Source organism: Diaphorina citri, unplaced genomic scaffold (genome assembly GCF_000475195.1).
Source record: "Diaphorina citri unplaced genomic scaffold, Diaci psyllid genome assembly version 1.1 scaffold53, whole genome shotgun sequence".
In the NCBI taxonomy this organism is placed as follows: Eukaryota; Metazoa; Arthropoda; class Insecta; order Hemiptera; family Psyllidae; genus Diaphorina; species Diaphorina citri.
In genome coordinates, this window is record NW_007377490.1 from 244,461 (window position 1) to 271,628 (window position 27,168).

General features: G+C 37.7%; 1 protein-coding gene across 1 annotated transcript in view; it reads right to left on the reverse strand.

Moving 5' to 3' along the window:
• Nucleotides 1-2,064: 2,064 nt before the first annotated feature.
• LOC108253356 overlaps nucleotides 2,065-27,168 on the reverse strand; it is a 56,385-nt gene continuing 31,281 nt past the window's right edge. Inside the window, exons 3-17 of the mRNA XM_017447187.2 lie at nucleotides 26,262-26,604; nucleotides 17,584-17,801; nucleotides 16,329-16,910; nucleotides 15,309-15,430; nucleotides 14,870-15,067; nucleotides 14,446-14,605; nucleotides 12,727-12,755; nucleotides 6,870-7,018; nucleotides 6,588-6,707; nucleotides 6,127-6,194; nucleotides 5,521-5,728; nucleotides 5,075-5,208; nucleotides 4,629-4,811; nucleotides 4,161-4,307; nucleotides 2,065-4,004 (exon numbers count right to left, since the gene is read on the reverse strand). Of these exons, the coding sequence (XP_017302676.2) occupies nucleotides 3,053-4,004; nucleotides 4,161-4,307; nucleotides 4,629-4,811; nucleotides 5,075-5,208; nucleotides 5,521-5,728; nucleotides 6,127-6,194; nucleotides 6,588-6,707; nucleotides 6,870-7,018; nucleotides 12,727-12,755; nucleotides 14,446-14,605; nucleotides 14,870-15,067; nucleotides 15,309-15,430; nucleotides 16,329-16,910; nucleotides 17,584-17,801; nucleotides 26,262-26,604 (3,613 nt within the window). The 3' untranslated portion in view covers nucleotides 2,065-3,052. The remainder of the gene's footprint in view (nucleotides 4,005-4,160; nucleotides 4,308-4,628; nucleotides 4,812-5,074; nucleotides 5,209-5,520; nucleotides 5,729-6,126; nucleotides 6,195-6,587; nucleotides 6,708-6,869; nucleotides 7,019-12,726; nucleotides 12,756-14,445; nucleotides 14,606-14,869; nucleotides 15,068-15,308; nucleotides 15,431-16,328; nucleotides 16,911-17,583; nucleotides 17,802-26,261; nucleotides 26,605-27,168) is intronic.

A 27,168-nucleotide genomic window follows, 5' to 3' on the forward strand; every position in this document is an offset into this window, starting at 1 on the left:
AAATTTTGAGGTTAAATTGATGCGGCCAACCTCCTACTGTTCTTATTTCATATAAGACTGTTCTGTTGTTGTTTTTGTTGGTTCAAACACCAACAACAACATTGTTTCAAACAACAATAAGAAGCGTGAAGAAAATAAATCGTTCTGTCACGCAGGCATTTTAATTGGATCCCAGAAATTTCCATGAACTTTCTTGTAGTCTCGTCCAAGTTCTTTCTTTTAATCTATCTTGTCTTAACTTTCTTTCTTCCCTTGAGTCCTCTTCCTTCTTATTCTTCCTCCTCCTCCTCCTCCTCCTCCTCCTCTTCTCTTCTTCATTCTTTTTTCTATCTTGATATTTCTTGATACGGAAAAACTTGGTAGATTCTGAGAAAACCCATGTTTTTTTCAAGCCATCCTTCACAATTACAATAAGGGGTGAAAATTTTCCATATTGAACACATCACTAGGGTTCCATAATATGGTATTGTAGGAAAGTAGGTACCTAAGTACATAGGTAGGTCTACGTATTTTTAAAACAAAAAGTTTCCAGTAAAAGTTTGCAGTTCAGCTCTCAGCGTCTTTATCATTGGAATAAAAATAAGCTTAAAACCTAATCCTTCTCTCTCCATTCCCTCAGGAGCAAAAAAAAAGCACATTTTTTTCTCTCTTAAAACTATACATCTCTCTATCCTACATATTCCATCAGCATTTAAAAGTTATTTATTCAGGAGTTATCCATCTCTCTCCCTCTTCTCTTCCTCTCAAATTTACATTTTACATGTCGCTTTTCACATGAATAAATTCGAGTGAATGGTGTTTCATGAATTCTTCTTTCTGTTTCATTTATTAGTCCACCCAGTATGGTACACTATGATTTTTCTGTACTACTCTCTCTAAATAATTAACCTCATATTCACACGAATTTTCAATTCATCTACCATGTACAATATTCAATGTGTGTTTCGTGGTCTATAGCATTTAATGCTCACACTCACGCATCGTATACGAAATTATATAGGTAGACACATAGCAATTACGTACATACATAATGATTTTCAGGGAAATTTCTACCTACTTTCCCTATCATTAACCATCAAAATCCCCTACCAAAAACCCTCTCCACAAAACTCTCTCTCTCCGTTCACCAAAAACTCCATCTCATAAAAAATTCTCCCTCTCCTCTGACTCTTTTTATTTGCTGAAAAATTGTGTACATTTTATTTTTAATGTAAAATAAATCGAGTGTGGTCGCAAATAATTAATGTTCGTCATCAATATTGCTTTTTTCACTTCGCACAGTGGGAGAGAAGGAGAGAGGAGACAAGACGAAGACAGATTAGCTATACCTTATTTTGTAACCATCAGAGACGGTAGTAAAATATCAATGTGTTTTTACAACACTTACTACCTATTCATATAGTTCTTTCGAGTTATGTGTCAGATAATGGGATTTTTTTATTGTCCTTCGTACCTACGTGATCTAGGAGATGAACAAAAAGTTTCCTCTTAAGAGGATTAGCTATTAGAATGAACTTTTCTTCTTGTGACGAAGTTTTTTTTTACGAACTTGGTCATTTTGTAGCGTAGGTACGTTATCAAAGGCTTCCCTAAAGTATCTAAACAAGTAAAGAAATGGCAAGTCACACAAACAGATATAACACGTGGAATCCTAACTGGAATAATTTTATTACAAATAATGATGGAAAGAAACACACTATGTAATTATGTACCTACTACAGCTTGTTAACAGGGCTAACAGGCTGTTAGGGGCGAAAATTAGGTTGGTGAAACCCACCCTACGTGTGATAAAACAGTAAAATACAGATTTAAGGGTCATTGATTTATTGAAAAAAAAAAAAAAAAAAACAATAGAGCACTCTTAAGAGTTTAGGAAGTTAAAGAAGATTCAAGATAATATCTAAATAATCAGCGAATGCACTAAATTAGGTTCTGTAATTTGGTTAAATCTCAGGTCGAATCTCCATGTAAATAAAATGTGGGCATAAATTTTGGAGAATGTGTTCAAACAAAGCTATAATATATTATGATTTGTTGATCCTTGATATAATTTCGTCAAAACAATGGTGGTGACCTCAAACGTGAACCATACAGTATCTTGTATGTATATCACTGCTTGTTCTCACGAAACTAGGAGTTGAGGATACTTGAAGGGAGATACTGCTGGAAAAAGAAATGTTTCCTACAAGGCCCTGGAGTCCCTAAACCTAGAACCTAGGTATAAGAAAAACGCATCTCAAGGTCTTTCTTAAAAATCTCTTGGGTCGATTAGCAGAAAAATAAAAGTCTACCTATGTATGTAGGTAGGTAGGTAGGTTAGGCTCCATTTTTTACACACCAAACTAGTAGTAACCGTGAATGTCGTCCACCGTCGCGTCGGCATTATTAACGTCATCAATATTATGTTGAAATCATTTATTCTAAAAACTACCTTTGTAATAATCTTTGGTTAGAGCATGGTTATATTTTGTAGATATACCTACTACCTATTCTATGAATGAGCTACAAAAACTATTCACATTTTTATAATCATACTTGAAATCCACATGGATTAGAAACTTTTTTCAAACACATGCAGAACAAGGTATAGGCATAGGTACCTACTTAGAGTTACCTACATATGTATGTTTTATAGAGGAGCCATCCTAGATGATATGCGAGGAAAAACAAAAGTATGTAGGTATTTTTTGAAAGAGTACCTATAGTTCGGTAATTGAAGAATGTTTTCATTCATGCATTTGAGATTCAACAAATACAGAAAAGAAAGTATATTCTGTACATAACTACTTATGCCTCGTTCTGCACGTACTCTAAAGACACTACGTTACTTATGTACATGGTCCTTCAAACAATACAAAAAATCAATCTGAACAGCTGGATTACCGAATAGGTGTAGGTATCTGCCAAGCTTTGAGCTTCATTGCTCATTTTTATTGCTTTCCAGTTCCAAAATAATTCAAAAGCCTCAAATGTTGAGCAAACAGAACATTGTGAAAGCATTGTGGGTGTGGGTGGTTTATCAATTATTCAATTTCCTGACCTACATATTTCGTCAAGTAGGATCTTTGTACTTCAATGCTTCTAAAATAGAATTCTTGAGCTCTTGTTCAGGCGTTTCTATCAGGCTTAGCAACTCTTCCCTAGTCAACTTCTGTAAAGGTGATTCTGGTTTTGTATGATTATCTGAACATTCACCTTCAGGTTTCCGAGGAATATAGGAAACAATTTTTGGTTTCACCTTGGTACAGCTTGGATCTGCTTGACTGTTAACATTTGTCTTCTTTTGTTTTTCTTTTGATGGTTTTGGCACATTGATTCTCTCTGTTTTATCGTTAGTGTTACTTATTTCCAATTTACTTCGTTTGTCGTCTGGTATGATAATTTCTATGATGTGCTCCACTGACTTGCCAGAAACATTGGCCCAGTTCTCTCTATTCAATGTGCAGTCCTCATTGGTCTCGTTCTTATTAGATTTTTCAAGTGTATTACTAGATCTGTCTAGTGTTATGGCTAAAGTTTCCTTTTGGTTAGTATTTGGCGCATCGTTATCATGGAGTTTCGCTAATTTATTTTTAAATGAACTTGAATTAATATCTACATAACTAAACTTCTTGGCAGCACTTCCAATATCTCTCGAAGGAATGACCGGGAAATTTCTCGACCCTGGAGATTTTGGACTAATGTCATATTTTGGTGTTAGAGAGACAGAAGATGTATCTCTAGGCAAAAGTAATTTTGGTGTAGAAGGTTCACATTCTTGAATAGGTTCAGGGCTGGATTCACGTCGTGGTGTCAAGGCACTTGAACGTCTACTATTTACATCAGGAGGACTACTCCCAACCCCATGACTCAATCTTCTACCTATTGTTTGAGCACTATGAAAGTCAAGGAATCTACCAGTTGCCATATTGATATCAGCACTACTCATTCTTCGCGTGGTATTCAGGTTTCCTGAGCTTTTGGATCTGAAGAAGTCCTTGCTGAGTCTCCTCGCAAAGTCAAGTCTAGAAAAGAACACACAGGACGAAGCAATTAATACGAAACACACATACCTACCCCTAAAGTCCAATGTAGATAGGAGATGTTTAATAGCTACATAATGAAACTGGTTGTGAAACTAAACAACCCAACCATTAGGTTAGGTTCTTTGCATGACTTACTTGCTCGGAGAAAGTCGCCTTTGTTGTTTGATTAGTTCGGGAGGGCTTAGTAAAACTTGAGGGCTTTTCGACCGGTTGTGATGTTTCCTATGCTTGGTGGGACTGCTCTTGATGGCATTGCTTTCCTGTTTTTCTTGTTGTTGAGCCCTGTAATTGGTCCAAAATGGAAAATTTAGTTACATTTTTTTTTTTTTTTTTTTTTTTTTTTTTTTTTTTTTTTTTTTTACTTTTTTTTTCGCATTCGCATCCTGAAATGAAATTTTGAATGAAAGCCGTGAAAATATTTGAGTATGCAATGTGGTACACATGAAATATTAGTGGAGATGCTTTTTACCCGTCTCGATGGCAGAGTGGAGTGCTTGTCTGACGAGTGGAAGGGCGCAGGATTGAATCCCAACCGTTGCAAATAATTTTATTAATAATAATAAAAAAAAAAAAACTAAAAATTATTGAATTACCTAGATATGCAAATTCGACACGAAAAGAAAGTTCGGTATACTCACTTTCAAAGGAAATCCTTTAGTAAGGCCTACTGCATAGGTATCTTCATTGATTGACTCTCCAATTTTTTGAAGTTTGCAACCATGGTCTGTGGCTCGGTAGTAATCCAAGATTGGAGTATCTGCTATTAAAATATCCAAACTTCCGTTCCTGAAAATGAATTTATAAGGGGGGCCTTGGGTTACTAGTGGATTTACAGGGAGGAGAGGGGGTGGCTGAATACTCCAAAATATAGACGGATATTTTTAGCATATTGCTACATTTTGGGGCACCCTATATGCCTGGGCTATATGACAAATGACAATGTTCTTCAGTTTGGATCTAAGGAGTCCGTAAGGAAAGATTAAATTGGTATGGTATTCTTCTTCTAAAAAATTCGACTGACAAATTCTGAAGCTATGTGCAATGCTTACTTGAGTTGCTGTACTCCCTCTCCCACAGTTTTCACTGAGAAGCGTTGCATGTGCTCCCACAACATTTGATTTGTCCTATGAATGTAATACTCTGCAGCGGAGGCCTTTGCAGTCGCTACTCTCTGAGATAGAAGCTGAAAATCAAAATTATAATAAGTCATCCTATCTTGGAAGGTAATGCGCCTGCAAGTGCTAGGTCGTGGTTTCGATTCCCGCCAAGGGCGACCTTTATTCTAAGCAGATAAGATGCATTCTCAGAACGGCTGGCTTTCTCCTATCCTATCCTCTGTTCAATTTCGGAACCACAAGACTTTTGTTACAGTTTCCTCTATCAAAGCCCTTAAATATTTTCTCATATTCTTACACTTCCATCTGAGAAAAAGAGGAATAATAAAATCAACCCTGCTGAAACCCTCCAAGAGAAATAATAACCTCCTTATACTTACGCTTCTATCGTTCTGGTCGCCTACACCGGAAACAAAGAAGAGGCCAGCAATGAGAGCAGCAATGTTGGCTGTGTAAGAGGCCACAAATATGACCGAGAAACCGCCCCACACATTGATAAGGAACTTGTTGGGCCACGACTTGGGTGCCTTATATTGAACCAGATGCCCACACAGGAGGCCCCACATAGCCCACAATGCAGAGGCCATACTAAAAAATAGAAAGAATACAATGTAGGTCTAGAGGAAAAATTTGAAAAATCGAGTTTAAAAGAACACTTAGCCAGCCTAGTTAGCTTGGTTGCTAGTGCGTCTGCCTTGTAAGCGCTAGACCGCGGATTCGATTCCCTCCCGGGGCGGATTTTATACTGATGGGATAATGTTCGTTCTCGGAACGGCTGACTTTTTCCTATCCTGTCTTCCTTCTCTCTTCGATTTCGGGACGATAAGACCTTAGTTTCAGCAGTTTCGGCTGTCGTTAAAAGCATTTATTTCCTTTAAGCTATAATAGACCCTAGAATTTGAATTGCTTACAAACCCTTGTTAATCGCACATTAGCGGCTCTATCCATCAGTAACCAGTAGGAATTATCTGCAAAAGGACACCTACCTTCTGATTTCCTGAATCATCTCAAAGAATTGAGCTTTACTTTTTCTCCTCCTTGTAGTTTCGTGTTCCTGGAACACAAAAAGATGTAACCCTAGTATTACATTAGCATTGTATCCCGGAGGTCTCGGGTTCAATTTTCGGAAGAATTCATGTTTTTTTCCACATAACCCTTTACTGCCAAATCGAATAAAGAATATCCACGTCCAGAAAGCTACTATTCTTTTTTTTTTTTCACTTTGCCTCTGTCCCAATTTCATTTGGTATACCTACGTATTTCCCTCTTTTAACCTCTCGTTCCATACAATTTCTAATATGTATTACAATAATATCGAGAAAAAATCCATACTTCGGCTAGGATTGAACCTGCGCACTCCTGTTTAGCAGGGCATCATCGAGGCTAGAAAACTAGGGGTAAATGCCATTTTATTATCCGATATGTAGCTAATTCCTGTGTATCTTACCGCTTTTACATTCTTCTGAAAGAGGCTGGTGATTTGACCTTGTCGTAATGTGTGGACCAATTCTCTGGCTGCATGATGAGGTGATACCAACTCCACACAATTGATGAATCGGTACAGTTTCTGTGGAGAAAATAGAATGATGAATTCAAACATCCGCATTTGGGATCAGGTTAAAGTTAAAAGGATCACATATTTAATTGACTTTCAAAGTGGGTGACATAAATAGTAGGTACATACTGAAAGAACCACCTATTTCATTGTTTTTCAAAATGGGTGACTTACCTGACTGAAAAACATGACGTTCCGACTGCGCCATATAGTGCCTTTGGGTTTATGTCTGAGAAGCGGCAGAGTGTATCGATAGAACAGATGTTCCATACATAAGATCATACAGCCTGCTACAACACCTACACCCAGGAGAAGGAACACACCTGAAAATAACTTTTTACATTAGACATGCGCTCTGTCGTGAAAAAAGATGTTAGCATTTTGGTAAACTGATAAATGCACCTCTTACCTCTCTCTTCTTTCTTGTTCCCGGAACTTTTTTGTTATTACCTCTTACCTAAACATGATTTTTGACGAATTATACTTATGTAAGTATTCCTATGAAAGGTTGATATTAGAAAAGAGTGGATTCCAAAAGAGTGGATTCCAATTTGAAGAAGGAAAGAATTACTCCATAAACCTGAAATGCACTCCATGTACGAACAATCTACATATAAAATGAACATTGAACTATATACTTTGAAATGAATATACTTTGATATGAAAATGAAATACATACCTGCCACAGCTGCGATACCTAAGGGCTTAGGTTGGCAGGTACCTAGAATTGTAGGTAGGTATCCGTAAAACACGGGATAGAAAATTTGAATTTAAATCGCTAAACAAAATTGAAAGTACCAAAGGAAAATGGCCGAAGAGCCTTTAGAATGGAAACCAAATTTTGTAATTTTTTATTAGGTTATAAGTGCAAAATGATAGGGGATAGGTTTGAATAATTAGAACAGATAGGTAGTAAATTAATTAAAATCCTTCTTGTTTTGGGTATTTACAAATATTATTACCAAGGTATCAACAATGTAGTTGAGTAAAAAACGTGACTTACCTATTAAAACTAAGAAATAATCCACAAACTTATTGAAATAAAGCGACAGTTTAAGAAGTTGTATTTTGTACACTATAAATTACAAATTAATAAAAAAAAATTATACGAAAAAGATTGTCATCTACAAAAACACGATTCACGATTTATTTTCTAAAAAAATACATTTTCAAAATAACGAAACCAGTTGACACACGTTCCGACCATCACGGCTATCCATTCACGAATGAGAAACAGGGTCTCCACTCCAAATTTTTAAAAATCACTAGATTCAAGGGAAAGAAATCACTAGATTTGACTTGAAAATCACTAGATTTCTAAACAGGGTCTCCACTCCAAATTTTTAAAAATCACTAGATTCAAGGGAAAGAAATCACTAGATTTGACTTGAAAATCACTAGATTTCTAAATTCTCCCAAATGATAGTTTACTCGTGCTTTTTGAGGGTAGAAGTCTCATAACTCATTTTTAGAGTAAAAAATCCTCTATAGACAATGGAAAAACTGGTTAACTTTACTTTCTATGACTCCAATAACTTTTTTTTTTTAAGTAGCAGCACGAACAGACTCGATTTTAAACTAATCTTCTCATTCTTTGATTCTTCACATTCGCATCCTAAAATTAATCTTCCTTTAGATTCGCATTCGCATCCTCTATAGACAATGGAAAAACTGGTTAACTTTACTTTCTATGACTCCAATAACTTTTTTTTTTAAGCTAGGCAGCACGCTATTGGCCAGATGGTCACCCATCCAGGTACTAACCACGCGCAACCGTGCTCAACTGGTGAACTGGTGCTTTCAAGGTACTATTGCCGCGCCGCTGGTTTATAATTTATGCAATGTTGATGAAAAAAAGTAAAAAAAAAGTGTGAAATTTTTCACCGATATGAGATTTCCAAATCAGCTGATCGACTTTGAACCCAAATTTTTCCTTCTCGAACGGATTTGACGAAAAATCGCGAATTTTTGGTGAAAAATTCACTTTTTTTACATACTCGAACCGGGCCTAAATTTAGTGTGAAATTTTTCACCGATATGAGATTTCCAAATCAGCTGATCGACTTTGAACCCAAATTTTTTTGAAAATTTTCCTTCTCGAACGGATTTGACGAAAAATCGCGAATTTTTGGTGAAAAATTCACTTTTTTTACATACTCGAACCGGGCCTAAATTTAAAGCAGTGCATATTGCATACGTGACTAATTTGAAGGGGCAAAAATTGTAGGTTTCTGATAAAAAATGGTCCATTTTTTCAGCTTTAGGGGCAATTTTGCAATGAAATTACATTTCTTTCAAAAATCACTAGATTTTGACCTCAAATCACTAAATCACTATAAATTTAAAGCAGTGCATATTGCATACGTGACTAATTTGAAGGGGCAAAAATTGTAGGTTTCTGAGAAAAAATGGTCTATTTTTCCAGCTTTAGGGGCACTTTTGCAATGAAATTACATTTCTTTGAAAAATCACTAGATTTTGACCTCAAATCACTAAATCACTAGATTTGCCAATAATTCACTAAATTTAGTGAAAAATCACTAAGAGTGGAGACACTGGTCCCTCAGATAGACTGAGTTAGTCTACTACCTGTCGAAAGTCTCCCAGTCAGACTAAGCTGGTCTACTCCATGTTTAAACCCCCAGCACTAAGCTAAGTAGGCTGGCACATTTATTTCGATCGAGAAGAATAATATGATCTCCACATACCAAACATCCCTGCTCAAAGTTCCACTTTATGTAAACACTACCTACGTAGGTCCCTACCTATGTAGGTCCCTGCCTATGTAGGTACCTATCTACCTACCTATGTAGGTACCTACCTATATAATAATAATAGTGCTTATTTATACTGCTCGCATAGGACGCATAGGTCCCTTTACTCCAGCAGTAGGCTACTACTATTATTGTGGTCAAATTCTCAAATTATATTGAGGATAAAATTCCATACCTCGGCTGTCTCAAACCGGGCTTAAATTCAAAGCAGTGCATATTGCATACGTGACTAATTTGAAGGGGCAAAAATTGTAGGTTTCTGAGGAAAAATGGTCTATTTTTTCAGCTTGAGGGGCAATTTTGCAATGAAATTACATTTCTTTCAAAAATCACTAGATTTTGACCTCAAATCACTAAATCACTAGATTTGCCAAGAATTAGTGATGGGCCGAGTGAATGATTTTACTCGAGTGGACTCGAGTTTGACTTCACTCGAGTGCACTCGATTATTATTTTGTTCCATAAGACTACCACAAAAAATCCCAGACAAAGCCCAAAAAAATCCCAGGAATCCCTCAATTTTTTTGAAAATCCCTTAAAATTCCCTTAATTATTATTAACAGTTTCATAGCTCAAACTCAAAGCTATAGCATTTATTTACATGAAATACACAAAAATTTGGTACAGAAAAAAATATAAGATTGGTACATGATGGATTTGGGGACATTTTAGATTTTTAGTCCGTCCTTCCTTTATTATTACAATAGTAATAAAAAAGGTATAAGGGACGGACTATTGTGTGGCGATCAGTCGTCACTCGTTTGAGCGAAGCCTAATGCACCACATATGTATCCTCTTTGGATTTATGCAACTGCATTTGTTTTGATTTTAATTTTTAACATGTGCATTCGAAATCCCATCCATTTTTTGGCCTTGCACGGCGTAGTTTAACATAGGTGACGCTAATAACGGTCTTAAATGATCGACTGAAGTGTTATCTGAAACTTTCTCACTTTGAGTTCATACATAGGTCGTCGCGACAAATTTTAAGATCAAGGCTCATTTGTGTGAGAAAGTGTGAAAAAATCCCCCAAAAAACAGTTTTTTTTTTTTTATTATTAGTCCGTCCTTCCTTTATTATTACAATAGTAATAAAAAGGTATAAGGGACGGACTATTGTATTCGCTTCGGTGTCTGTCACCAAAAAGCCAAAAAAAACTGGTTTTGGGGGTTTTTTTCACATTTTCTCACACAAATGAGCTGATCTTGAAATTTGTCGCGACGACCTATAAACTCAAAGCGAGAAAGTTTTAGATAACACTTCAGTCGTTAATTTGAGACCGGTTTTAGCGTCATCCATGTTAAGCTACGCCGAGCAAGGCCAATGAATGGATGGGTGACTTAAACATTATATTGGTAGTTATTAGGAAACATTAAAAGGAATAAAGAAAGAACGGGCTCTAGTCTTGATTTTAAATCATTACATGAAAGATGAAAGTATATGGGAGGTGCCTTCAATGAGGACATGATGAGTGGTTTGAATCTTGGTGGAATGGGAGGCTTAGGAGGTATGGACGGGTTTAATTATGGAGATGAGGATGATGATGATGGCCCTTTGTCTGATTCTGACGATGAAGATCAATCTCAACCCAAGACTGATGAACCTTCTGAGAATATAACCCCTGGGCCAGAGTCCAAGTCGGAATGAGATTTTATGTCATATTTTGTTCATTCCTTTCCTATACGGTTACATTCCTGACCAGTTTGAAAGGTCCCCCTCCCTACATTTTGGTTCTTCACCATTTCTTGAGCAGTTGTATCCACATTATAATATAACTCTGATTTTATTCAATAATGTATTAAAAAAAAAAAATGTTACAAGAAATAGAAGGAAAAAAATGTCTTGTGTATCCAAATAACCCACTGTTTATTTATTTTTAGTTGAGTTCATTCTGAGGTTTTCAAACTTTAGCCCTTCTTGCACTGGTCCTGCATACTACACATACAGAGTGTTTATAAAGTCCGGGGGCCCCTGAATATTTTTTGAACCGCTAAAGATGAGAAGCTGAAATTTAGGGTAGTGTTTCATCTTTTCAAATACCATTTTTTGAAGTAGTCGCCAAATTTCGTCCGGAGCCAGGGTCGGTCCCAGGGGGCCCAACTTTAAAAGCAAAAATAATACTACTTGTGATACAGGATATCAAAGGTCTTGAAGAACGTAGAACTTTGGTACAAGATTGAGCTCGATCCGACAACCAGGACCTGAGTTATGGCCTATTCAATTTTTCATATTTCCACGTTCTTCTGCCAATTAGGGAAGCACCAGAAATGGGAAATTCATATCGATTGGTGATTTGTGCTTTAAATAGGTCCTACTAATGATTCATATTGAAATTCATACCCAAAAATGAAATTGAGACTTTCAGACCTGATGACCTCCGGGGTTGAAAATGGATGTTTATTTTTGGGACCGAATTATGAATCATTAGTGGAACCTACTTATAGCACAAATCACCAATCGATATGAATTTTCCATTTTTGGTGCTTCTCCTATTGGCGGGAGAACATGGAAAAATGAAAATTAGAATAGGCCATAACTCCGTCCCTGGTTGTTGGATCGAGCTCAAACTTGAACCTTTGAGACCTTTGTAAATGTAAATGCAGTTAATTTGTGTTATTATGTCACAACTTTGGTGCTCACTGCAGCATTGTAGGATTTTCCCAATATCTCAATAATCCTAAAATCCAATGTTTACCTACCATGCATGCAGACCTTTGATATGCTGTATCACAAGTAGAGGGTTCTCATTTAAGATTTTAAAGTTTGGCCAATACCTACATACCTATTTGTACCTGTGTAATATGTACCTTTAATCCTATCACATAAATACCTACATACCTATTTGTACCTGTGTAATATGTACCTTTAATCCTATCACATAAATACCTACATACCTATTTGTACCTGTGTAATATGTACCTTTAATCCTATCACATAAATACCTACATACCTATTTGTACCTGTGTAATATGTACCTTTAATCCTATCACATAAATACCTACATACCTATTTGTACCTGTGAAGTACCTACTTTCTCATTACTCCCAGGTACGTTACATACCTATTAGCTACATTTCAAATTCATTCCTAATTCCTATACATTACATATACCTACCTACTTATTTCATTGCCCCAAAACTTGTTCAAGCGTAGCACAATTTCAGCTTTCGAGAAAATGAAAGAGAGAGAGAGAGAGAGAGCAAATTATTTAATGTGGAGAAAAAACAGACCACACAATCCTGCTTTCTATTTTGACCACACACATAAACATACAGGGTGTTCCACCTGAAAGTGCCTCATAAGATATTAACGTGTAAGATTAGTTTTTTACCCCAAAAAAGGGTCAGTACACTTTTCGGGTCCACTAAGCACTCCACTTGATGTAACTTTTTATGAGAATTCGAGTTATCCAATTTTCACAACTGTCCGATTCACAGCTAAGGAGTTACGGGTTCGATACTAAGGAGTTAGTAATATCAAGATTAAGAGCTGTTTTTGTAAAGGCGTTAAAATAATTCCATTAGAACTATCAAAATCGATTCCATGTGATTTTTCAAGCTGAATCAAATGGTGCATTCCTCGACTTACCGTTAAGGAGTTTAGGGTTCGATAATCGATTCGATATTACCGATTCACAACAGGCAGTTACTTCTGGACCACCCTATATATACAGACATACCTACAAATAAACATGATGTACCTAGCAATTCCAGTTATTCTATCTGTCTAGCACTTTGTACATTAGTTTTAGTTTTTTGCTTCCGAAAGGTATTATATTATTATGTATTTGTACCCCTTCTTTTTACCTCGAAAATGACTTTGGATTTGCTATACGGTAAGTAAATTTCTTTTATTTTCATGCTGGATTCGTGAGAAAGGACTTCTTGGAAATCCAGACATCTCCACCAAAATTTTATATTTTGCACATTGCATACCCGTGGAAGTACACGGCGTTTATACAACTTGTCACTTGAGACGAGTAGAAACGGTGGGGAGCTCCGTTTTTTCGTCCTTGATCAGAAATTTATCATCCGAGTTGCGTCCCTGAGTACCCAATTTAGAAATATGTAGGTATAAGATCTAAAAAAAAAAATCAAATCATGAATCTTTGTGGTAAAGCAGAGAGCTTTTTCACAACTTTGTGGGTATCACAGTATTACAAGTCTTTCATTTGACAAAATGGAAGTAACCAATCGAAAATCATGAATCTTTGTGGTAAAGCAGAGAGCTTTCTCACAACTTTATGTTTATCACAGTATTACAAGTCTTTCATTTACTCAATCATCATATTTATTATCGCTCGTCTCTTCGACTTTTAATGCCGCCACTGGTCGCTACTCAATTAAAGTAGCTACTCAATTGTCCTCACGAGGCTGAGTGCACCCCGAACTCCAGTCGCTACTCGATTGTCCTCACGAGGCTGAGTGCATCCCGGACTCCAAGCACAGAGCCGAAAAAAAACCTCGGCACCGCCGGGAATCGAACCCGGACCTCCTGCGTGCAAGCCTAGAGTGATACCCACTCGGCCACGGAGGTTGCTCAATTTAGAAATATGTATAAGATTTGGACTTATTCAAATTAGGTATCAATTTTTTAGGCATCTAGGCGTTAGGTAGTCCGCAAAACGAACTTTTTTTTTACTTTCTATTACCCTTATTTCTTATATTTTTAGTGTGTCATCCGCTGTTGTTCTTGTTTTACTCTCCCTCACACAAACCTCCCCTTTCTCCTTCTTCTCCCCGTCCCTGATCTCTCATCTCTCCCTCCCTGTCCCCCCCCCTCCCTGTTTGGTTACATGTTTCCAGGCCATAAACTTTGCCTCGCCCTGATGTAAAAGACAAAAGCAGAAGTTTTTATTTCTAGTTTTTTTTTCTGAAAAACTCTTCGGAATTTGAAAGTTGCCATTTTCTTATTTATTTTTTCAATTTATTTCATGAATATTTCATGGGCACAGCAGTAGGCATAAAATTCTTACCTGGAATGTTGGAAAACGTTCGATCGGCCGAAACTCCAGATTTCCCGAGCCCTGGTCAACTTGTCCACCTCTTCTTCATCCTCCTCAATCTTCTCCATTTCGTTAAAAACTAGAGTAAGGTTGTCCTTCCCAGATGTCAATAATCTGTGACACTCCAACCCTGCAAGACGAAACGAATCAGAGGCAAGGAATCTCGTATAAAAAGCCTAAAAACATCTATATAGGTTTGGGAGTTTATCTTTCGAAGAGGGGAAGTCAAATTTAAATGAATCCCGCAACCACAGGAAAAAGGTACGCGTTTGGTGAAAAAGTAGTAATAACAAGGCCACCTCAAATGTCGCGTGACTACGACTACATTTTCAATCTGCGAGAGGTCTCAACTCTTAGCTTAGAAATGGGAGATCCGTTCCACTGATCGTCTTACCTCTAAGGCACTGACCGTCTTCATCTAGTTCGCCTTCCATAACGAAGGGAGGCGCTATGGCGGTGACTACACGAAATATGCTGCGAGCCCCCTTGGTAGTTGATGCGGGCACCAGTTCTCCTCCCGGCCAAACTATGGTCTCAAGGCGAACATCAGAGTGACCGATAATCTCCCCCACCGCCCGCCAAGATCTGGACTCTGTAATACGGTAGAAAATACTAAGGGCCGGTTCCACACTTTGGTATAATCAATTATTTATTAAAGTTAATCAACCAATCAGAATACAACATTTTTCATTAATTGATCACTTCAAAGTGTAAACTTATGTCAGTGTAATAGACTTTATAGAAGTTACTTATAAAATGAAACTTTTAAGGACTTTGTCAAAGTTACTGATTTGTCCATCAATATAAGAAATCAACAGTGGCCTCTGACTTACCTGTAGAATTTGAACTTTGAAGGGGAGAGCTGGGAACTAAATTCAGAATTTGAAACCGCGCCACAAGGGAGGAATCGTTTTTCCGTCCACTTAACGCTTCATGAACGACGTTTTTCATTTCCCTGGAAAGAAATGAGAAATTTTGTCAATACCTTGGTCAATAGAACCCTGAAAAGAAAATTCAAGTTCGCTGATAGCTATTAGGTGTAAGAAGACTTTCACAGGAGGCATGAAGTGCCATTTTAAATCAGGATGGAAAATGACAATTTTGTAAGGATGGAAAGTGACGATTAAAATTCTTTCCAGAGCATAAATAACAATAAAATATCAACCTATTCATGTCTCATACACAACTATGTTGCAAAATTAGCAGTGACATTTCCCTCTGGTCCAACCTCTTAAAACAAAAGACACTTACGTAAAGTTTTTACTCCGCTGTCTTCCCCAAGGGTTTAGCCCGAAAGGACTCAACCACTCGTAGATAGCAACCGCCACGGCCGTTACATGTAACGATGTGAAGATGGCAATCCATAGCTCGAAGGAGAAGGGCAGGAGAAACGCCAGCAAGGGAATGTCATACGTATGTTTCGGAGCAGCTAGGAAGGACACCCCACTGTAGAAGTAGGGTACGGTGTAGTCGATCACTTGACTCCTGGAATTGAGACAAAACAACGGAAAGAATTATTGTTTAAAGTAAAAAAAAAAGGTTTGACAGAGGGATCTACAACTGCTAAGGTCTTATCGTCCCGAAATCGAAGAGAGAAGGAAGACAGGATAGGAAAAAGCCAGCCGTTCCGAGAACGAACATTATCCATATGTTGCAAAAGGTTGCAAGGGGCTACACTTCTACAGAGATACATTCATGGTAATAAAAACATATCCATAAACTAGCACATCAAAATTGTTGCAAAAGGTTGCAAGGGGCTACACTTCTACAGAGATACATTCATGGTAATAAAAACATATCCATAAACTAGCACATCAAAATGAAGACCATAAACATAAAAAGCAGTTACTTACCTAAATAACAGATGAGTAAAATTTGTTTCACTAAATACAGAACTCGAGTGATAGCAAGAAGGGGAAGAGGGTCTGCTGCAATATCGCGTGTAAGTATTCCTCGTCACTTCAAACAACATTCGCATTGTGCTTCGGAGGAAATGTTTGTCGATTTTCATGGGCAACGCTTTGATAGCCAACAGCCCCACAGGCAAGGGAGGGACTGAATAGTTCACATGGTGGGGAGGTCGGGATGGCGTGGGAAAGGGAAGGGGATGTCGCTTGTTGTAGAAATCATCATGGAAGAACACGAAACGACGTCGTTTGTTCCGCACAAACGTGTTATTGCTGTCGAGAGGACGAAATGGCTTTGACCGTTTCTCGCGGTTTTCAGTGATAATTTCGACAGGATCGTTGTCGATGTTCTGCTTGGAGGAGGTTTGATTTGCTGTCACCGCAGCGCTCGTGTCGATCCAGAGCCAGACAAAGTCACCATCTACCATGTGCAGCCTCTTCGCTTCGTCCATCACTTTCTTGGTAACTTTGCCGTCGCTCATTAGAAGTACGACTCCCTTGGTAGCGCGGGAAATTTCCGATAACATCCTGCAATCAAACATCATAAAACACTTTGTGAAGGCGGGAATGTACATAATAAAATTAGTCTCACTTTCCTATACTTACCAGATATGTACATACGTCCCCTTCTCCATTGTCGATAGGAAATTTCAATCATGAATACTCCCACGACGCGACGATAAAACATGTAAAGACACACAGGAATCAAGAATTTTACATGAGGATATCTGATATACCCTTGTCCTACTACTCCCTCATCTCTTCCCAATAAATCCTTTGAATCGAAGTAGGTATATTCCCATTCCCAGACATCCGTCATAAAACCAGATAAGAAGTGATAAGGACATAAAATGAACCGTCGAGCATATTTTATACCTCGGGTTGCATAATATTAATGTAGGGCTGTAGTTGTGGAGATAGCTGTAATAGTCATAATCAGAATTATCACGTACCCAGCTCTGGGCACCATCTGTTAGAGAGGAGGAGAAGAAGAAGAAGAAGAAGAAGAAGAAGAAAAATCTGTCACACTGCTTGCCTCCTTATTTGAAAGGGTATTTATCTCTGTCTGGGTGTTCAAGTTCATAGTTACTAGTGAATTTGATACTATACCTACTACCTAAGTGTAAGCCTTTGAAGATTTTAATAATTCAAATTAATCAATCAGCGCAATCACAATAATTATTTATATCCTGTATCTTACCTAAAAATAGCGTAAGGCGATGCATTTGGTCTCAACGGAAAAATCTGCGGTGACAGGGGGGGTTTAGATATCACATGTAAAAGAGAAGACGTGAAAGGAAGTGTGGTATGGATGAGAGTAAAGGAGTGCCAGTGAGTGACAATGAGGAGTGAGCGGAGTGCTTGGAACACGTCGTGGAGACCTGCCTCCAGTCTGATTTCGAAAGCTCCCAGAGGTTCCTGCAATGAGAGGAAACAAAAAACAAGACAATAGGTACAGTATTACATTTAAAATGGGGGTCTTTTCTGATGAAATTCCTGTGTGCGGAGTCCAGTATGTAGGACTATTGCACCCACAGTAAATAAAGTTTGATTTTGTAGAAAACCGTCACGTCGTCACAAATTCTAGACAAACAACGCCTGGTACATGTATCATCTGTATTAACTATCAGCCCCAACCATTACTTAAACGTACGATTTCGCTTTTCTCTGCGCGTTATTGGAGAGACACAGTCCTGATCAGAAATCTATCTTACTCGTTTGAAGGCAGTCAAGATGTCTAACCTGAAGTTTACTTAATGAAGACATCCGAGTTAATTATGAGGATAAATTCCTTTCAAGAGGAAAAGTTCAACAAAAGGGCTCGATATGAAAAAAGTTTTAGGGGTGAGTTTTCACCCGCTTGAGAGGTTTTTGGTTCGTGTTATGACAGTGTAATCATCCATCAAAGCTCCATTCATCTTCCCTAAGACGTAGTGTTATGTACATATGTTATACATGTTTTGTTTTTTTGTTTTTTTTTTTTTTTTTTCCTTCCTTTTCTTCTTCTCCTCCTTCTTCCTCTTCTTTTTCTTCTTCTTCCTCGTCTTCATCTTCTTATTCTTCCTCTTCTTATTTTTCTTCTTCTTCTTCCTCTTCCTTTTCCTCTCCTTCTTCTTCCTCTTCTTCTTTTTCTTCTTCTTCTTCCTCTTCTTCTTCGTCTTCCTCGTCTTCTTCTTCTTATTTTTCTTCTTCTTCCTCTTCTTCTTTAGATTCTCCAAGTTCTCCTGTCCTTTTATTTCGATCTCTCTTGTTCCATGTCCCTCCACGTTTTTCTCGTTTTCTCTGTCATTTTTTATTCTGATAAAAACCCCATAATACCCAGAGGATAGTGGTGCACTTGCAGATATAGGAAGACGTGTATGTGTACCGACTTTAGAAGTTGGGGGAAAATGCCTTTGAGAATCTAAAATTGGGATTCACAAAAAAGTACCTACTTAGCTCCATGGTGTTTTATCTCGTAAGAGTAAGTTCAGTCTTTCGCTAGGTACCTACCCAGAGTAGGTGGGTATCTATTATCTAATCCAGGGGTTTCCAAATTCCATGTGTATGCGGGCCACATGCTACATTGGGAGGTACTTCGCGGGCCACATATGTTCATAGGGGAGCATTGTGGGACCCCCCCCAACTGTTCAGAATTCTCAGTTCGATCGAATTTTGAGCGCCGCAGGCGAACATTTTCAAAAAGTATTCTAATTATAGCTAAAACACTTGATTTTTTTTACATTTAGGTAAGTTTATACAAATCCCAAAGAGCTTCGGGGGCCACAAAATTGGTCTGGCGGGCCACATGTGGCCCGCGGGCCGCTAGCTGGAAACCCCTGATCTAATCTATGAAGTAAAAAAAATCTCAAAAGCAGAAGTTTTAGAAATTTTCTCAAATGTCGCTTTTATCGGAGTACATTTTCTAAATAACACTTCGGAGACTCTACACATAGGTATAATGGTATATTGAGATATTTACGAGACAATGTAGGTACCTACTTACTTAGAATTCAGTTGAACGCTTTTTCCACGGTAAAATAAACACATAAAACACGAGGTGTTTTTATATTTTAACAAATCTTCTGATGCCCCCCCCCCGCCCCCCTTTCATTTATTCTCTCACCTTTGTATTTTATTCGTATTTGATCAGCACCTACTTCTTATATCTTCTCTTTTCATCAATTTTCTGTGAGCTGACTTTTTATGCCTCATTTTATTGCAATTTCACCATTCGTCATTCCAACATTTCCAACAGTGTCTGTGTGCTGATCACTGGGTTCAGTTTTATTAGCGCTAATAAAAACAGCCTCGTGCTCTTCATTTAAGCCTAGTACCTACCCAGCAGCATCATTTGTTTGGCAACAGTTGCGCAAATGTTGAGAAACAAATGCTTCGAATGTTGAGCAACGTTAAAAGATAAACCTCCAATATTACATACGATCACTAAAAGCCAAGAAAAATGCTTCAGAAATGAGTCTGGAAAGTGAAAAAGGTGCTGGATTGTTGCAAAAACGTCTCTGGATTGTTGAGAAACAAGGTTCCTGATGAAAATGTTGCTAGTGGGTATTAGGCTTTAGTTAGAATAATCTTCGCTGATTTTCAGGAGGGTTTAATCCTCAGGTTCAGTTTTACCAACTAGCGTTATCGAAGTTAGAGAGCTGATACAGTGAACAAAACCCTAAATAAAATTAATACTTGTATTTGCATCTAACCTTCAAGAATTAAGTTACCTGTGCTGTAGGGTTAAAATAGAACTTGTGTGAATTTCATTACAATAACTTAGTGTCACTCACTCTGGACAACATCTTCATTCAATAACACGACGGTGACGTTGTTTCGAACTAACACAAAATGATCGTCCTCGCTTTTCGTTTTCTGTCCTTCTCCTCTTCTTCTTCTTCCCCTTCTCCTTTTCTTCACCTCCCCGCCAATTCCTTTCGCTCCTCTCTTCTTCATTCTCTTCTCTTATCTTTATTTCTCCACTCTTGTTTGATATTCATCGTGTCTTCCACCCTCTCCTTCCTTCTTCTTCGTCGCTTCCTTTATCTCGTTCCTTTTTTCTCTCCCTCCTACCCCTTTTCTCACTCTCCATCTCATTTCGTCTTGACAACAAACTAAGTGAAGTTTATAAACTCTGACATGTATGGCGAAAGGATCTTCTCTTTTCATCAATTTTCTGTGAGCTGACTTTTTATGCCTCATTTTATTGCAATTTCACCATTCGTCATTCCAACATTTCCAACAGTGTCTGTGTGCTGATCACTGGGTTCAGTTTTATTAGCGCTAATAAAAACAGCCTCGTGCTCTTCATTTAAGCCTAGTACCTACCCAGCAGCATCATTTGTTTGGCAACAGTTGCGCAAATGTTGAGAAACAAATGCTTTGAATGTTGAGCAACGTTAAAAAATAAACCTCTAATATTACATACGATCACTAAAAGCCAAGAAAAATGCTTCAGAAATGAGTCTGGAAAGTGAAAAAGGTGCTGAATTGTTGCAAAAACGTCTCTGGATTGTTAAGAAACAAGGTTCCTGATGAAAATGTTGCTAGTGGGTATTAGGCTTTAGTTAGAATAATCTTCGCTGATCTTCAGGAGGGTTTAATCCTCAGGTTCAGTTTTACCAACTAGCGTTATCGAAGTTAGAGAGCTGATACAGTGGACAAAACCCTAAATAAAATTAATACTTGTATTTGCATCTAACCTTCAAGGCCTCAAGTTACCTGTGCTGTAGGGTTAAAATAGAACTTGTGTGAATTTCATTACAATAACTAAACTTAGTGTCACTCACTCTGGACAACATCTTCATTCAATAACACGACGGTGACGTTGTTTTGAACTAACACAAAATGATCGTCCTCGCTTTTCGTTTTCTGTCCTTCTCCTCCTCCTCCTCCTCCTCCTCTTCTTCTTCTTCTTCCCCTTCTCCTTTTCTTCACCTCCCCGCCAATTCCTTTCGCTCCTCTCTTCTTCATTCTCTTCTCTTATCTTTATTTCTCCACTCTTGTTTGATATTCATCGTGTCTTCCACCGTCTCCTTCCTTATTCGTCGCCTCCTTTATCTCGTTCCTTTTTTCTCTCTCCTACCCCTTTTCTCACTCTCCATCTCATTTCGTCTTGACAACAAACTAAGTGAAGTTTATAAACTCTGACATGTATGGCGAAAGGCTTCCCAGTAAATCCTTTGAATCGAAGTAGGTATATTCCCATTCCCAGACATCCGTCATAAAACCAGATAAGAAGTGATAAGGACATAAAATGAACTGGCGAAAGGAAGAAGAGTTTCTGTTTTCAGTTGTGTAGATATTATTAGAAGTGTTAGCACTTTGCAAGTGTTACCCACCGCACGTCATAGAATGGTCAACACACTTGCTGTAAGGGAATACGCAAATGGATATTCCAGATTTTTCTTTCTTTCTTCGGAAAAAGTTATGCTTAAATATGGAAGTTGGAAAACTATTCTCTAAGATTTTTTTTTTATTGTAACTATACCTACAAATCCGGTTTCCATACAAAGGAACGAAATGAAACACCCTGAAAGTCATTTAGAGAGGTTTGCTAAGTGGTGATATATCAAATTTGCGTAACATAAATATATGTTCCTCCAAATTTCCCATCAAGAGAACATTTTGGTTCAAAACAAGCCTAGAAAACTTTCATGATGATTGCTAATGTGAAATGTTTGAGGCACGATCTCATGATGATTTGGAAGGTACAAGTATACCATTCTTGGAGTTTATCTCTCCCTCTCTTGTTACTTTAAAAGAGGATGTAAAAAGATTACCTAACATTACCAGGGCAGAATTTTATATCTAAAAAACTCTTAAAAGGTTTATTGAAGAAAGCATAACATACCATACCTAGTACCCAGGATGCACTCATGATGCCAACAAAAAAATGGAAGAGGCTTTGAACTTTCCTCAAATAATATACAAGATTTATCTATACAATACCGTAAAATTAATTGGATTTTTTTGATCAGCTTTCTTATCTGATCGAACATGGACAATCGAGGTAGTTTAAAGCCCAAAATGGTTGAAATTTCATTATTCCCATTCAAAAAAAAAAGGACCGTGTAATTCTTTATCCGTTCGAATGAAACACTGCCAATTTGCAAGCTCGTTTAGTTAGGTACCTGATATTTATGAATACACATGCTACTTCTACTATCAGGACAATTTGTGAAATTTTCCTTTCCCCTCCTTGATAATAAATCACAGGATACAAGGTGAAGGGTGGGGAACATATGTACATATATTGCACAGCGGGTAAAACAATTTAGCCCTCTCACTTATACCTCATATCCTTCCAGACTAAACCTTCCTATTACGTACAATATATTATGTATACAGGGGGGGCTTTAAGTTTTATATACAGAATAACCCAAACAATGAAACATACGTAGGTGCCTTGAGCTATCAAGGAAAACAAAAAGGGAGGCGATTTTGCAGAAAGCCCTTGTGATTTGCTCATCATTGGGAACCGATTTTCAGAGCCCAAAAAATAGTGCTGGTCGAGGATAAAAGCCTGCTCCTACATAAAATTGGAGAGCTGCATGAGGCTAACTATGTACAGAAAAGTATACATAAATGCTCTGAAATATTAAGGAGCGCGGGAGCGCTCCGCCCCGCCAAGTCAAGAAAGTTTTAATAATATTAATGGTAGAATATTGAATGGAAGGTCACCAGGCGAAGTTAATCCCTAAGACTTTCTCTCCCACCTAAAAAGAGGAAGCAAGGAGAGGATAAAAAAGAAACAGGGATCTATATTTTGGGGAGGATGAAGAAAGTAATAAAACGGGAAGGAAGGGAGAGATAAAGAAAGACTAGGGGAAGAAGGGGGAAGAAAGATGGGAGAGAACTAAAGATAAAGAGGAAAGTTATATCACATGTCCTTTTTCTGAGAAGGCCATTCCTAATTGTCCCAAAGGGAATATAATGGGTAATATTGTGGAATTGTAGACTAGACCCTAATTTAATAACTTTTTAATGTGATTCAAGAGCTTTCACATCAAAAAGGCTCACCTTTTATTTCGAGAGTCCAAAATCCTAGACCCCATCCTTTGATGGCTAATTAGATAACACAGACTACTTAAAATCTCACATTCCATCCTTATTCAAAGTTGCGGCGCTTCAAAAATAAGCCTAAAATGGCCTGGTTACGCTGAAATCTATTTTTGCCTTCTTTTCAAGAGAAAACGGCTTGACTGATTTTAATGAATTTTTTTGTGGTTGTTAAGGAGTACCTACTGAAATTAACAAACTTACTGTGGGGACCAAAGAGACTAATAAATAATACATACTATTTATTTGAATTGGATTCAAAGGATTTTTTGTATCAGTTTGTCAGAGAGAAAGAGAGAGTGGGGGGAGGTATGTAAAGGGGGTAGGGAGGAAGAGAGAGAGAGAGTTTCAAATGAATGTTATTTTTACATTTTATACCCTAGGTAGGGAGTCTCTAATACGAGTAGGTAAAACTAGAGAGAAGGGACGCAGCTTTGTACATAATGTAGATAGTTTTTACATAGTTTTCCTCTTTTTTTCTTCTACGTCGAGCATATCCTGTCTTCCTTCTCTCTTCGATTTCGGGACAATAAGACCATAGCAGTTACAGTTCCCTCTGTCAAACCTCAGCCAGCCTCGTTAGTTAGCTTAGTTGGTAGTGCGTCTGCCTTGTAAGCGCTAGGCCGCGGGGTTCGTATTCCCGCCGGGTGCGGATTTTATCCTGATGGTGATTTATGTTCGTTCTCGGAACGGCTGGCCTTTCTATCCGTGTCTTCGGTCTCTCTCTTCGATTTCGGGTGACTAATAATTGTCATGGGGTTTAAAATTTTTAAACTTACCTACTTAAAATACGATAAAAAATGTTCCTTTAATTTATACAAACAAAACAACAATAACCTCGAACTTTCCAGTTTGAATTGTATCTTTATTAAGTAGATATTGTATGACATTGTTTGGGTTCCCCTAATTAATTTTATCGATTGTTAAGTTCTCAACTTCTCAAGCAAGTAGGTACCAGTCTTGAATTCTTTGCACCTTTGGCGCCAGCATAAAACAAGAAGCTTTATCCACCATGAAAGTTTGTCGAGAAAATTATCTGCGAATATACATAACAATCCAAGGAGTTCAAGATTGTTCGCGTGAAACTTTTCTCCAATTCGTGCCAAGAAACTTGATCAACACCAAGGAGAAAGATTTTTTTTTTTTTTACTAAAAAATTAATGTTATTAACGCTAAAATTGTTGCCCTTGGGACATGCGGTTGTGATGTGGTTACAAGAAGAAGGAGAAGAGAAGGAGGAGGAGGAGTAGTGTTGGGAATAATCGATTATGATAATCGATTAATCGATTATTATTGATAATCGTAATCGATTATAAAAAATAATCGAAAGTATAATCGATTATGAAAAATAATCGGAAAATCACATTTTGGTATTTTTGCCAATTCTACTTTTTCGTCTTGAACTTTTTTTTCCTTGTTGCAAGAAAAATATTTAACATGTATGTCATTATGTAATTTATGTGTATTACCTATATCTTATATGAGGTTAAATAGAAGGAACTGGACCATCAGTCTAAGGCTAAGGTCTTATCGTAGTTATCGCCCTAAAGCAGAAGAGAGAATGATAGGATAATTTATATCCTTTATTCAATTTCAAATACTGTACTTGGACTACCCGCCTAGGACTAAAGACTCTAAAGAGGCTTTTTTTGCTCAATACAAGGAAGAAGAGAAGGAGGAGGAGGAGAAGAAGAAGAAGAAGAAAAATCTGTCACACTGCTTGCCTCCTTATTTGAAAGGGTATTTATCTCTGTCTGGTTGTTCAAGTTCATAGTTACTAGTGAATTTGATACTATACCTACTACCTAAGTGTAAGCCTTTGAAGATTTTAATAATTCAAATTAATCAATCAGCGCAATCACAATAATTATTTATATCCTTTATTCAATTTCAAATACTGTACTTGGACTACCCGCCTAGGACTAAAGACTCTAAAGAGGCTTTTTTTGCTCAATACTCTTGAGAGCAAACTATTTGCATGTAAAATTTCAATGACCATGTTCTGTGGCAATAAATTTTGGCAGACCTCAATTTTATGGCGTAAGAACTCCTTCCGACAAACTAGCGATTTCATTATTTTTTCAACTTAAGAAGAATAACTTTTTAATTAATTCATTCAATTATAAAGAATAAAAGAATATAATTTACATTTTCTTGGAGGAAAAAATACTGCTTCCCTACTAAGCTTAACAATACAGTTCCAAAGCTCAGCATAAAAATATTGAAATCTCTTTTTCAGTTTCTCAAAAAGTACAATTCTAACTACGAGTATCATGTACGTACGTACTACGTTGTTTCATAACCAAAGTTTAATTTAGCACTCAAGATAATGATATTGGTTTTGCCTACTACCTACCATTTCCAATAGTAAACTCTTAGCTTACAGTGAATGTTTGTATTGTATGTACATTTTGTACATACCTACCTAAGTATCTGTTAGACTATTCCGGAGCTTCGGGAGAGCAGGGTAACATGTGGAGGGGGGAGAAAAAAAATTGAGAGAGGAATTATTTATTTAGATTTGCTACATTGCTGCAAACCGAATAGCGAAACAAACCAAAGCAGCATTAGACGCGAACAGAGAGATGGTAGGTATGGTAAGATAATATCTATGTACATTTTTTGTAATAATAATAATAAGCTTGGTTTCAGTCATTATTACTATTATCTACTACTATTGTTTAAATTTTTGAAAGTGGATTCCGTCATGGCGGTCATGGATTATCTGAACAAATTGGACCTATTCCACACAAATTGAACGTGGACTACGGTGCGAATGAGTAGGTCATTTAAAGCGCCTAATTAAACAAAAAAAAGTAAAAACTAGACACTCACGCGCTCTAGGTATCCCTTGACAACTTGTCCCGTCGCCCAGAAGAGGGGAGCGCGCTGATTGAGAGAGGCCAGAGCCGGTAACAGGCCAGGACTGTCAGGTGCCAGCACCACAGTCGCTATCACAGTCTTGTTCAGCCAGGCGCTGTGAACGTCATTGAATCCAGTGAACGACGAGGGCAGGGGAATGACAAGGGGGGAGACCAGGGTGTTGGTTGCTGCACTCAGCTCGGTGGCCATGGTACTGAGGGTTCGATTCAGCTTGGTGACGGCCGCCTCGTAGCCATTGGTGTAGACAAGTGCCACGTACACACCTCGGTGCAGGTCGCCAGGAGGGGAGTAATGACTGTAACAGAGATAAGAGGAGGCTGCTATAGAAAATATTAGGTATCTTGAGTAGAACAACCTCTGTGGTGTAGTGGTTAGCGCGATGGACTTCGGATCTGGATATGTCAGAGAAAAAAGAGAGGACTGTTAGAAGGTGTAGCAGAATGAGAGAGTTATTTGGAAGTAACGGCTGTTGCAAAGTACTCTAACCGCAGAAGGGTGGTAAATTTAAAATCCTCTGTACCTAGGTCTAGGTATTAAAAAAAGTACGGTAAAAACTTCTTCCTCAGTTTTCTTTTGCCAAGTGGATATTAAAATAATGAAACAATGACGCTGAAGTTTCGAATAAAACCATCTTCCGTATATTGAGCAGAACGAAAGTTTCCAAGTTTCAAATGAGGTGAATATTGCTTATTCAGAAAACAGCAATTTGTTGGTTTGACTTTGTTCATATTGATCTCTTTGTTTTCTTAATAGGTACGTAGTACGTACCCTTACCGACAATTTTTACCTTAGAGGTAATAGGTACATACTTGCATTTGTAGTTTCTCCGTTTTCCTCACGGATAGATATACTCAGTGCT